At 42.8% G+C, this 14,315-nt stretch overlaps 1 protein-coding gene across 3 annotated transcripts in view; it reads right to left on the minus strand.

Annotated features, from left to right (window-relative positions):
- Positions 1-8,703: 8,703 nt before the first annotated feature.
- UACA (uveal autoantigen with coiled-coil domains and ankyrin repeats) overlaps positions 8,704-14,315 on the minus strand; it is an 80,575-nt gene continuing 74,963 nt past the window's right edge. For all 3 annotated transcript variants that reach the window (XM_073568974.1, XM_073568972.1, XM_073568975.1), the window contains exons 18-19: positions 11,234-11,299; positions 8,704-11,093 (exon numbers count right to left, since the gene is read on the minus strand). In XM_073568974.1, the coding sequence (XP_073425075.1) occupies positions 11,022-11,093; positions 11,234-11,299 (138 nt within the window). In that variant the 3' untranslated portion in view covers positions 8,704-11,021. The remainder of the gene's footprint in view (positions 11,094-11,233; positions 11,300-14,315) is intronic.

The raw sequence follows: 14,315 nt of genomic DNA on the forward strand, positions 1-14,315 counted from the left end.
TTTAGGGGGAGGTTTAGACAAGTGTCTAGACATTGTTTACTGAAATTGCGTGCGCCCACAAAGCGCTGACGTGCGCGTCTAAGCGCATGTCAGCAACCCCATAGACTTTAATGCTATTTTTGGGCGCACACTGTGCGCGCAAAAATTTTTTAACGATGTAGGCGGAACAAAAAATGCAACATGTAGCGTACGGCGCGTCTGGGCGCACACCTGTAAAATGCGCAGCGCACACTAAACGCTGATGAGCGCGTGCAATCGCAAGACCCTGCGACCACCATGTTAAAGATAGGGGAACATTGTTCTTGAGCCCAATAGCGCACAATGCGCTGTGTGATAAAATGCTAGTCTGAAACCAGCCTAAGCATCAGCTCGAACGGTGAAAAGTAAGGTTTCTCAATTGCTCTTCTTCTGAGGTCTCATCAGGCAGACCAAAAAAAAAGGCCCGGACCTCACAAGACAGTCTAAGATGATGTTTGGACCTCACCATCTGTAGCAGAAGTCAATGAACGAATGCACCCAATAAAAGATTACAGTAAGTCTGAAATTGGTAAATTGAGTGGCCGAGCCAAGTATTGATGCAGCCATACAGTGTGTTCAAAAACACGAGTTAATCACAAAATCTTTATACTAGTTTTTATTTCCAGCATTGGGAACATTGCACACTGTTTTCTAATTCAAAACATGAAGAGAAATGTAGATAATTTGTAACCACTTTACAGAAAATATAAAAAAATGAACATTGGGATGTTCTAAAAAATAGCAGTGTCTGCATTTGTCTTTACAACCTCACAATATGTACTATTTTTCTGGATTTAGCATTCCTGTGAATCACAAACCTAGCATTCAGTTTTTTAGAACTGCTTCACATCTGTTGCATAGAGTCACCCAGCTTCTGGCCACATCACCTGTTATTCCAGCCCAGGATGTGTAGACTACATACCACAATTTTTTTTGCATTTGTTGGCTATGCCTCAGAAACGGGATTTTCTAAGTCACCCCACAAATGTTCCATCGGATTAAGGTCCGAGGATTGGGCTGGCTACTCCATAAACTCAATTTTGTTGGGTTGGAACCAAGATTTTGCTTGTTTACTGGTGTGTTTAGGGTTGCCTTGTTGAACCCCCCATTTCAAGGGCACATCTTCTTCAGCGTAAGGCAACTTGACCTCTTCAAGTATTTTAATATATGTAAACTGGTCCATGATCCCTGGTGTGTGATAAATAAGTCCGGCACCATAGTAAGAGAAACATGCCCATATCATGATGCTTGCACCACCATGCTTCACTGTCTTCAGAGTGTACTGTGGCTTGTATGCAGACTTTGGGGGTCGTCTGACGAACTTTCTGCAGCCCTTGGACCCAAAAAGAACAATTTTACTTTCATCAGTCCACAATTTTTTTTTTTTCAACAGTGGGACTTTGCATGGACTTAGATTAGCTTCACACAGGTGTCCTCTAACTGTCACAGTCCTAACAGGTACTGTAACTTGAGACTGTCTTTGATCACCCTGGAGCTGATCATTGGCTGAGCCTTTGCCATTCTGGCTATTCTTCCATTGCTAATTATGCAGAGCAGCCTAGACACACCCCAGAGAATCCTGTGAGTAACAGGAAAGGGGTGATTTGAACTTGCATTTTTTTTTTTTTTTTTACTGGTTTTAATAGTCTTCTTAGGAGACTTGAAGTTGCGATCATCCGATTGCTTGTGCTACATATAGCTGGTCTTCAGCACTGGTATGAATAGCAAAAATCACAATCTCCTATGAATGCCATTCACTGGTCAGCTTTCATAGGAGATTCACAATAACAGGCACGGTGGTCTTCTGCAAAAAAAAGTGGCACCAATGGGCGGGACTTGTTACATTTCCTCCTGATGCGCATTATATGCGTCTGTCAGTGATTGACAGCAGCATTCAATTCGAATCCACCCACGGCTTTTAGAGGTACATGACGACTGATCAGATCAGCTGTCATATGCAGGCTCAGCGTCTGAGTCAGCATCAAATGAAGAGACTACCTTGGACGTACCTATTCGTGAAAGTTCTTGAAGGGGTTAATGCCTAAACATCTGGCAACAAATGTGAGTACACCCCTAAGAGAAAATGGCCAAATTGTGCTCCTTTAGCAATTTTTCCTCCCTGGTGTCATTTGACTCATTAGTGTTAATAGTTCTCAGGTGTAAATGGGGTGGAGGTATGGTAAATTTGGTGTTATCGCTCTCACCCACTCACACTGGTCAATGGAGGTTCAACATGGCGCCTCATGGCAAAGAACGTTCTGAGGATCTGAAAAAAAGAATTGTTGCTCTACATAAAGTTGGCCAAGGCTGTAAGAACATTGCCAACACCCTGACACTGAGCTGCAGCATGGTGGACAAGGCCATACAGTGGTTTAACAAAGACAGGTTCCACTGAAAACAGGGCTCGCAATAGTCAAGCAAAGAAAGTGAGTGCACGTGCTCAGCACCATATCCAGAGGTTGTCTTTTCAAAAGAGAGATAGGAGTGCTGCCAGCATTGCTACAGAGGTTACAGGGGTGGGGATTCATCTCATCAGTGCTCAGACCACATGCCGCACACTGCATCAAATTGGTCTGCATGACCTTCGTGTCCCAGATAAAGATATAAACTGGAAAGATGATGCACAAGAAAGTCCGCCAACAGTTTGCAGAAGACAAGCAGATTAAGGACAGGGATTATTGAGACCAAGATAAACATATTTGGTTCAGATGGTGTCTAGCTTGTGAACAGCAACAAGGATAGGAATACAAAGACAATTACATCTTGCCTACAGTCAAGCATGGTGGTAAGGAGTGTCATGTTTGGGGCTGCATGAGTGCTGCTGGCTGTGAGGAGCTACAGTTCATTGAGGGAAGCATCAATTCCATCATGATCCTCTCCCTGTGGAAACTGGCCCGCAGGGCAGTATTCCAACATGATAAAGACCCCAAACACACCTCCTTGATTACCACTGCCTTGACAAAGAAACTGAGGGTAAAGGTGCAGGACTGGCCAAGCATGTCTCCAGAGATAAACCCTATTGAGCATCTGTGGGGCACCCCAAACCAGATGGTGGAGGGGCACAAGGTCTCTGACATCCCCCAGGTACGATGTGCCGCCATGGAGGCGTGGAAGAGGATTTCAGTGCCATCTTGTGACACTCTACTGATCTCCATGCCCTAGAGTTAAGGCAGTGCTTAAAAATAATTTTGGCTACACAATATTGGCACTTTGGGCACAATTTGGCCATTTTCACTTAAGGGTGTACGCCATTTTATTGCCAGTGGTTGAGGCATTAATGGCTGTGTGTTGAGTTATTTAGAGGGCACAACAAATTTACTTATACAAGCTGAACACTGAGTACTTTACATCGTATTAAAGTGTCAGATCTTCAGTGTTGTCCCATGAAAAGATAATAAAACATTTACAAAAATGTAAGGGGTGTACTCACTTTTGTGATAATCATATTATACACACAAACCCTACTGTTCACCTCACTTGAGACTTATTACGGTGGTCAATTGGTGTTCTGTTTCCCTCTTTTATTTGACCTTCCTTCAATGCCTATAGAAAATAAATTATTTTAATTTATATATACAGGGTGGGCCATTTATATGGATACACCTAAATAAAATGGGAATGGTTGGTGATATCAACTTCCTGTTTGTGGCACATTAGTATATGGGAGGGGGAAACTTTTCAAAATGGGTGGTGACCATGGCGGCCATTTTGAAGTCGGCCATTTTGGATCCAACTTTATTTTTTTCAATGGGAAGAGGGTCATGTGACACATCAAACTTATTGAGAATTTCACAATAAAAACAACGGTGTGCTTGGTTTTAACGTAACTTTATTATTTTATGAGTTATTTACAAGTTTATGACCACTTATAAAATGTGTTCAAAGTGCTGCCCATTGTGTTGAATTGTCAATGCAACTATGTTCTCCCACTCTTGACACACTGATAGCAATACCGCAGAAGAAATGCTAGCACAGGCTTCCAGTATCCAATGTTTCAGATGCTGCGCATCTCGTATCTTCACAGCATAGACAATTGCCTTCAGATGACCCTAAAGATAAAAGTCTAAGGGGGTCAGATCGGGAGACCTTGGTGGCCATTCAACTGGCCCATGATGACCAATCCACTTTCCAGGAAACTGTAAATGTAGGAATGCTCGGACCTGACAACCATATTTGACGGTATGGTGTGGTATATGGGGTACAAAGATAGTGGGGCCATTCTTCATCAATGGAAACCTCAATGCCTCTGGATATCTGAAATTGCTACATGATGATGTGTTGCCATCTTTATGCACTGAAGATGGCACGTTCCCTGAGTTTTTCCAGCAAGATGGTGCACTACCATATTATGGGTGTCAGGTCCGAGAATTCCTTCAAGGAATCTGACCCCCTTAGACTAGCATGTCTTCTGCAGTATTGCTATCAATGTGTCAAGAGTGGGAGAAGAGGGTTGCATTGACAATCCAACACAATGAGCAGCACTTTGAACACATTTTTTAAGTGGTCATAAACTTGTAAATAACTCATGAAAGATTAAAGTTACGTTAAAACCAAGCACACCATTGTTTTTCTTGTGAAATTCTCAATTAGTTTGAGGTATCACATGACCCTCTTATTGGAAAAAAGTTGGATCCAAAATGGCTGACTTCAAAATGGCCACCGTGGTCACCACCCATCTTGAAGTTTTCCCCCTCCCATATACTAATGTGCCACAAACATGAAGTTATCACCAACCATTCCCATTTTATTTAGGTGTATCCATATAAATGGCCCACCATGTATTTATGGGTGGTGTTTGGCAATAAATTGGTAATCATTTGTAGGCAATATATTATGCTGGAGTACTCCACCTTATTATCTTTTTTCATTGATGGGGGAAATTACACTGATGTTCTTAACCAGTAAAACCTATGTGTAACATGAAAATTGTGGTGCTAATCTGAGAGCAGCATGATGTAGGGGAAAGAGACACAAATTCCAGCACTCTGTCACTTACTGGGCTGCTTAGTGTAGCTTTTATATAATCATTGTTATCAGCAGGAGAATATAAGAGGAATACTTGGTCTGCTGCCTTGTAGTTCAACCCCATCCCCACCATTGATGGGTAGCTTTCTGCCTATGCACAGTGTACACAGAAAGCTTTTAAAATTGGTTGTGAGGGTGGAGTTATATGGAGCTCAGCATTCAGAGAACTGCTCGATCTACAGCAGATAGAATTGTATTTAAATTAAAACTTCAGCTAGAACACCTGTAAGTAACACATCACTGGAATCAGGGTCTCTGGCACCTGCATCATACGGATGTCAGATGGGGTAAAAAAAACAGGTGATTGATTCCCCTTTGTGAAATCAGTGTAAAACCAGATGGGCACAGGGTGGATCCCCTCTGACCTCTTCATGGCCAGCTTGACAGGCCTCTTCTTACACACACATAGGGAGAGTCCTGTCAATCAGGATGAGGAGCGGCCCCAGGAGCGTAACTAGAACTGATTGGGCCCCATAGCAAACTTTTAAATGGGGCCCCCTCAAAGACACACCCCCTCAAAGACACACCCCTCCAGGAACTACATTTCCCAGAGGTCCATGCGGCAGGCAGCTCTGCAGAGAGCTAATAGACAGCGAGGGCTCAGGGAAGGGGCGGGACTGAACTAGTCTGAAGTAATACACTCTGTGACTGGCTGCAGGCAGGGAGGCGGGCCCCATATGTGCTTCGCTCCGCACAGCAGGCACAGAAATGCAGCGTAGGCTGCGAAATCATAGTGTACATTTTTTTCCGCCGGGGCCTCGGATCCCCTACACCAGTGGTCCCCAACCTTTTTTGCACCAGGGACCGGCTTCAAGCAAGACCATTCTTCCGTGGCCTGGCAGGACGGGGATGGAGGTATGACAGGGGCGGGGCTTTGGTCATAAGGGGGCGGGGCTATGGACACGGTTGTAGTTTAGCAGTGCATACCTATTTAATTATAACATTTATAATGTGACTCAACTCACCATAGGTTTTGAATGAGTGGGAGCATTGGGCTACTTCTACTGATGACCGTCACTGCTAATAATGATTGGAACCTACAAGGAAAAGGAGCATTGAGCACTTAAGAAAAATTGTACTGGAGTACTGTACATGCTGATTATTTTCTAATCATCAGAAAATGTATGTGTGGTTCCCCCTGTCCTGTCCAGCTCTGTGTGGCTTCCCCTGTTGTATGCATGGCTCCCCTGTCCCATCCTGTATGCATGGCTCTGCTCCCACTCTCCCATCCTGTATACATGGCTCTGCTCCCATCCTTGTATACATGGCTCCCCTCCCATCCTGTATACATGGCTCTGCTCCCATTCCCCCATTCTGTATACATGGCCCTGCTCCCACTCTCCCATCCTGTATACATGGCTCCGCTCCCACCCTCCCATCCTGTATACATGGCTCCGCTCCCACCCGCCCATCCCGTATACATGGCTCCCCTGTCCCATCCTGTATGCATGGCTCCGCTTCCACTCTCCCTCCCTTGTATATATGGCTCCGCTTCCACTCTCCCTCCCTTGTATATATGGCTCTGCTTCCACTCTCCCTCCCTTGTATATATGGCTCCGCTTCCACTCTCCCTCCCTTGTATATATGGCTCCGCTTCCCCTCTCCCTCCCTTGTATATATGGCTCCGCTCCCACTCTCCCTCCCTTGTATATATGGCTCCGCTTCCCCTCTCCCTCCCTTGTATATATGGCTCCGCTTCCACTCTCCCTCCCTTGTATATATGGCTCCGCTTCCACTCTCCCTCCCTTGTATTTATGGCTCCGCTTCCACTCTCCCTCCCTCGTATATATGGCTCCGCTCCCACCCTCCCTCGTATATATGGCTCCGCTCCCACCCTCCCTCGTATATATGGCTCCGCTCCCACCCTCCCTCGTATATATGGCTCCGCTCCCACCCTCCCTCCCTTGTATATATGGCTCCTCTCCCACTCTCCCTCCCTTGTATATATGGCTCCTCTCCCACTCTCCCTCCCTTGTATATATGGTTCCGCTCCCCACTCTCCCTCCCTTGTATATATGGTTCCGCTCCCACTCTCCCTCCCTTGTATATATGGCTCCGCTCGGCTCCCCCATCATACTTACCCTCACGTCGCTGAACTTCCCTCCCTGCATCTTGCGGCACTTCAGCTTCTTCCTGTGCGGAGCGGTCACGTGCTACCGCTCATTAAGGTGCATGAATATGGACGCCACGCCTATGGGAGAGGAGTGGCGTCCATATTCATGACCTTACATGAGCGGTACACTTGACAGCTCAGCGCTGGATGAAGCCGCCGCGCCGACAGGGACCGCTATGCAGGGTAAGCATCAGCTGCTACACAGCCGCCGGCTCCCCTTGTGTCCGCGGACCGGCAAGAGCACTGCAACGGCCTGGTGCTGGGCCGCGGACCGGTGGTTGGGGTAATTAAATTGCACTACCGGGTAGCGCCGATCGGAGCCGGGGCCCCTATATGGGCCGGGCCCCAAAGCAACCGCTTTGGCTGCTACCCCGGTAGTTACGCCCCTGAGCGGTCCAGATGTTTGTTCTCGACTAATTTTTCAATTGTTTTCTCTAAAATGCTGCAAGTTAATAACTTTTCCATATAATAGTTGTTCTAGAGAAGAGAGAGGATTCAAAAAGATATAAATAAACTGGAGCAGTGGGCAGCAACTAACAGAATGGTTTTTAACAGGGAAAAATGAAAAGTACTACATCTGGGCAATAAAAATGAAAAAAGCATATACAGAATGGGAGGAATAGGGCTAAGCAACAGCACATGTGAAAAAGACTTGGGTATACTAATAGATCACAGACTGAATATGAGTCAACAGTGTGATGCAGCAAAAAGGCAAATGCAATTCTAGGATGTATTAACAGAAGCATACAGTCTAGATCACGTGAAGTCATTATTTCCCTCTACTCCTCTTTGGTCAGACCTCATCTGGAATATTGTGTCCAGTTTTGGGCACCACACTTTAAAAAAAACACATCAACAAACTGGAGCAAGTTCAGAAAAGAGCGACCAGAATGGTGACCGGTCTGCAAACCCTGTCTTATGAGGAAAGGTTGCAGGATTTGGGAATGTTTAGTTTGCAAAAGAGAAGACTGAGAGGAGACTTAATAGCTGTCTACAAATATATAAAGGGCTGTCACATTGTAGAAGGATCATCTTTATTCTCATTTGCACAAGGAAAGACTAGAAGCAATGGGATGAAACTGAATGGGAGGAGACACAGATTAGATATTAGAAAAAACTTTTTGACAGAGTGATCAATGAGTGGAACAGGCTGCCACGAAAAGTGGTGAGTTCTCCTTCAATGGAAGTCTTCAGAGGCTGGACAGACATCTGACTGGGATGATTTAGCGAATCCTGCTTTGAGCAGGGGGTTGGGGACCAGATGGCCCAGGAGGTCCCGTCCATCTCTACGATTCTATGATTCTTCATTAGAAACGTTCTTTACTTCCAGTAGATGAAGATCCATCTGCATCATGTGTTGGACAAGACTCCGTTATGGCCTGTAATGAGCTCTGCCTCTGTGCAACTAGCTGGTAACACCGTATTTGTCCCATTTAAATTGAAAATTTCCAGAATTAGCTGATGTAGCCCAAGGGTGAAGGGATGGATGCGAGTCTCTAAAGATAGTCTGAGTAATGCACTTGAATAAAAAGACACACGACAACAGGAACTTTCCCACAAACTAGGTTTATTATAATTTATATTAATTCAGTTCTGAACCACTGTACACATAAGCCCGAGTATATCTCATAAGGAGCGTAGATATGCCTAGGACACCCCACAGGGCGCAGCCTGCGTCACGGTGTATAATGGCATCCACTATGGAAAGCAAATTGGCATTAGCCAAACTAGAAAGCACAGGAAGAACCAAGTAGATCTGCCACCCCAAGGACTATACACTAAGCCACAAGATCACATGGAACAGAGTTCAGGCCAGCTGACCGATTCCACAGAAGAAGCACATGAATCAAAATATCCATACAAAATATATATAAATATAGAACTCTATCTCTATAAACTGGGAGTGTAAACGTATATCGGAAAGTGTAAACTGGCGTACAAAAATGTAATGTCTCTTTAAAAAGCACAGATTCAGAACCTGGCCAGCCAAGTCCATACCTCGGGTGACAGAAGGCTAACAGAACACACTGCTCTGCGAAACAACTCTCTGACATATGTACAAACCTCAGCGTTTTACAGCTTATGCTGTGAAATTCATTGGTTCCCACTCAGATGTCTCAAGTAGGTGGCAAACATGACAGACTGCTGAACTTACAAGCCCAACAGCTTGAATCCAAGCCTACCTTGGACCAACACCTTATTAAAGCTTGTCTGATTTTCGCGACTTGCTTGTTACAGTCGCAGCACCCTCAGGCGACCCCATTTATTTGAATTGCACTACGATACCTAGCGAACTTAGGTCACATGACATGTGTCATTACCAAAGTCGCCATGTAGCCCCAGCCTAAAGCAAGTGCACCATGGGCAAGCCTATAAGGCACCAAGTAATGCACAACATCAAATCAAGAAGGTGGCGAGAAAAGCTGCACAAAGTTATGGGTCTGGCAAAGATCTAACGATTTGCCCGTTAATTACCCTTAGCTTACTCAACGAGCTAAGCTGTCTCATAGCGAAAAGCCATGATTTATGGACCAAAAATGATTATGAGACCAAGAGTCCATGCATTAGTTATAATACAAAGTATCGAGACAAAATATAAGTGTGGTAGAGCCACCTGCCTGGAGAGCCACTAGACAGACTTCTTAAAAGGCAAACTGTGGGTTTACCAATAGGAAATACATTAAAAATATTCTACATAAAACATTAAATACCTAAGGACAATTGCTACAGCCAATCACTGGCCTCGGCAGTACAACCGCGGTGGTGAGTGATTGGCGGTAATAGTCACCTATGCTGCCACGCAATCAAAGACCATCGCTGCTGGCGGTTGGGGAATTAACAGGTAAATAGCGCTCTATGTATTATTCTATGGCATTTCCCAATCTCAGAACAACCCACCACATTATTCAGAATTACAGCCCGAGTTATAGCCCAGAGCTGCATTCATAATTGTGCAGGCTCCAGAGCCAAGTCTCCAAGCATTCTCTGCTGGCTCTATGTCTGTACAAAGTTTGAGCTGGCAACTGTACAGCTACTGTCCGATTGCATTACTTAAAGCCCATTAAAGTCGATGAGAATGTGTCTGTCAACATTCATGTTGACTGCGTCTAACAACCACCAGCAGAATTATAAATGAAGCTCTGGAGTATGATACATCCTATATCTTACGATCATTAGAAGAGAAGTAAAATATTTACAAAGATGCTGAATTTTTATGCAGATCATACTCTTAGTGTGAAATAGTCTTCAAAACTGGACATAAACTTTCAAATACCATAAATAGCTAATAAAAAGTTAGTATCCGAGATTACTGAAGCCTTACAAGGGGAACCTCCATTTTCAACTTCACAGGTCCCTAGGATTTTTTTTTTTTTTTTTTTTAGCTACTGCTGCGATACATATAAATCTATTCACATTGCCTTGTAGTTTCCATTAAATGTCCACCCGGTCTGCCACGTCAGTGCCCACCTTGCCAGTCTCTCATGCACATTCTTTCTTACACTTTCAGCATTAGTTCCATCTTGGACACGTGCTTGTCATTCTGCATATCCATCACTCAGGATATCTCACCTTTAACCATCTTTGTTTGATCACATCCTTGTTCCTTCGCAACCAACATTCCAGAAACCCTCTGAAAAAGCCAACGTTCATGTCCTCCCACATAACATCTCCCCCTCTCTTCATCCTGCTATATTCCTCTTATTACATACATTATCTTTCCATATCTTTACAGTATCTCGCACTTTCTAAGCAGAGTGTGTGTGTGTGTGTGTGTGTTTTATTTCCACCATTATTATTTGTTAATGTGGATTCTGGCTCCTGCAACAAGTTGGTTGTCCACTATCCCACCTACACGGACAAGAGATCAGCAGACAAGTTCTTGTCGCATGTGTATGATCTGTAGTAATGCATCCTGCACATCTGCATCCATATGACCCTGTAAAAAAAAAAAAAAAATGCTTTAGCATGAGAAACCCAACAGTAATATAATGCATGTGTGACACGAGGATAAGTATGATTTTCATATAATTGGACGTGGACATTCGAGGTCCATGGTTGTCTCTATTTTCTGCTTACCTGCACAGCATTCAGAAGATGAGCACGATAGATCGAAATAATCTCCTGGTGTCTCTGCTGCGTGTCCTGTGACAAAGACGTGTGATTAGATAAGGATTGCAGATTGAAGTCGTTGCCATACATAAGGATGATGTGAGCACAGACAATTAATGTATGATCTCTGGGAAATAGAAAGAAATACCTAGCTCACCAGAGATCAAGCGCAGAAACTCGGAGCTCCGTGTGGACCAACGTCATAGACCATAGAAGGAAAGTTCTGCTCCAGCTGCTACTAAAATCTTCTTTAATGAAAAACCATTAAAACATACAATGGTGAAGACTCTCCATATAACCTCACCACAACAGAGATGACAGGCTACGCGTTTCGACCAGACGGTCTTTGTCAAAGCCATGTTTGAAATTTGCCTTAGATTAGACATATATATGTAGCTTAACGAATAAAACATCATATAAAAATCACATGATCACATGAGCCAATCCAATTGGACACATGTAATTAAATACAAAAGCGACATAGAAAAAAAAAAAAAACAAAACCCAAAGTTTTTTTTCCTCTTTTGAGAAAAAAAAAAAAAAAAAAGGGGGAAATTCAACAATAGTGCAACAATAGATCATGTCTTTTATTGAGACCGTTTGGATGTCTAGTATTTAAATGGTATATCCAAAATGCTTCCCGAGTAAGGAGACATCGCCTGATGTCTCCCCCACGGGATGACAGGTTTACTTTTTCTATTCCCTGAACTTTAAGGTGTGATGTATTGCGGGCATGGCAATCAATAAAATGTTTGGAAACTGCTGAGACATTCCGTATAAAACTTGGTCATCCAAATATAGTTGGCTAACTTGTGATGTTATTTCATTATACACGTGCATTTTCCATGATATAGCCATACGAGCATTACAATTCCATTTTGTCAAATACAGCAATTTTTCATCTGAGCTGCAAAATTACATTCTACAAGTAGTTGCATTTCTTATGTCACATAATTTCTTCACGTTCAATGGAGAATTTTTTTTGCAACTTAGAGTAGTTGCAATGGGAGCTAAATTCTCACCCTCCCTTGCAAATCTTGTAATGTCTTTCTGGGAAATGGAATATATATATTCCACTGCCAACCCTTTTTCAAAGCAATTAATCTGGTATGGTAGATATATCGATGATACCCTCATCATTTGGGGTGGAGATATTTCTGCCATACCAGATTTCATAAAATATATTAATTCTAATAACTATAATATCAAATTCACGTATAACTACAGTTCTAACAATATTGCATTTCTGGATTTGTGTTTGAGTGGCACAGATGGTACGGTCATTCATACCAAAACGCACCATAAACCATACAGTGGGAACACGGTGCTACATGCAAGGAGCAGTCATTCAAAACATACAATCAGGTCAGTCCCTGTTGGTGAATACACCAGAGTTAAACGTAATTGCAGCTCAGAGGAATCCTTGCAAGAGGAATTTGCACATGTTACCAATAAATTGACAAATCGCAATTATCCAAAATGGACCCTAACTAGAGCACAAAAAATAGTGCAAACCAAAGATCGAAATGACTTGCTGGCATCAAGTACAGAAGGGAAAAAAAAAGGGGAAAAAAAAGGCAATAACTATGGGAAAAAAACCCTATATATGTTTCCAGTATAGCCCGCAATTCACATCTATAAAAAATATTGTTCACAAGTTTCTACCCATTCTGCACCAGGATAATGAATTGGTTAAAATTTTATCATCAGGAATTAATGTGGTGTCAAGAAAAGCACCGTCTTTAGGGAGTATACTATCCCCCAGCATGTTTTCACTAACACATCACAAGCCTAAAGAAAACTGGTTAACGGTGAAGGGCTTTTACAAATGTGGTGCTAACATTTGTAAAATATGCAAATATGCCCAAATTTCTCAGGAATTCACTAATAATGATCATACTTCATGTTTTAAAATAAAAAATTATATCAATTGCAATTCTAGCAACATAGTGTATAAAATTAATTGTGAACAATGTGATTTATCCTATGTTGGTTGCACCTCGAGGCAGCTAAAAATAAGAATAAGGGAACATTTAAATGATATTAGCAATACAAATAATTTTATACGGAATGTCTCAGCAGTTTCCAAACATTTTATTGATTGCCATGCCCGCAATACATCACACCTTAAAGTTCAGGGAATAGAAAAAGTAAACCTGTCATCAGGCGATGTCTCCTTACTCAGGAAGCATTTTGGATATACCATTTAAATACTAGACATCCAAACGGTCTCAATAAAAGACATGATCTATTGTTGCACTATTGCTGAATTTCCCCTTTTTTTTTTTTTTTTTTCTCAAAAGAGGAAAAAAAACTTTGGGTTTTTTTTTTTTTTTTTTTCTTCTATGTCGCTTTTGTATTTAATTACGTGTCCAATTGGATTGGCTCATGTGATTTTTATATGATGTTTTATTCGTTAAGCTACATATATATGTCTAATCTAAGGCAAATTTCAAACATGGCTTTGACAAAGACCGTCTGGTCGAAACGCGTAGCCTGTCATCTCTGTTGTGGTAAGGTTATATGGAGAGTCTTCACCATTGTATGTTTTAATGGTTTTTCATTAAAGGAGATTTTAATAGCAGCTGGAGCAGAACTTTCCTTCTATGATCTCTGGGACCCTGCCGATCACAAGACCATGGCTCCCATGCTCTCTGTGTGACTGACGCAGTGGTCACGTATGCTCATTACTGCTCAATGCGCAGTTTATGAGATTGACGGAGATGGTTGTAGTCGGTCAGTCCCATACAGTATGAATGGAGGGGTAGTGGACCACAGCTATAGTCAAACGTTTCCATAGAGAAGCCGGTTTGAAAGGTTAATAGATGGGGGATCTCCATTTCTTGGCTAAAGTGATTACTGGATACAAAGAGCCCTGTATTTCAGCCCTGTATAATCCATTCATTTGAACAGGCATTGTGTAGTGCAAAACGTCCCCTGTGGTGGCTCTGCAGGGACATTGAATAGGGTTCCTCAGTTCAGATTATTATTTCTTCCCAAAGGACCTTTCAAATAGATGGAATTTTTTTAGCGATACCTTAATTCTACG

This window comes from Dendrobates tinctorius, unplaced genomic scaffold, assembly GCF_039654945.1.
Source record: "Dendrobates tinctorius isolate UK_male_01 unplaced genomic scaffold, ASM3965494v1 ptg000022l, whole genome shotgun sequence".
NCBI lineage: Eukaryota > Metazoa > Chordata > Amphibia > Anura > Dendrobatidae > Dendrobates > Dendrobates tinctorius.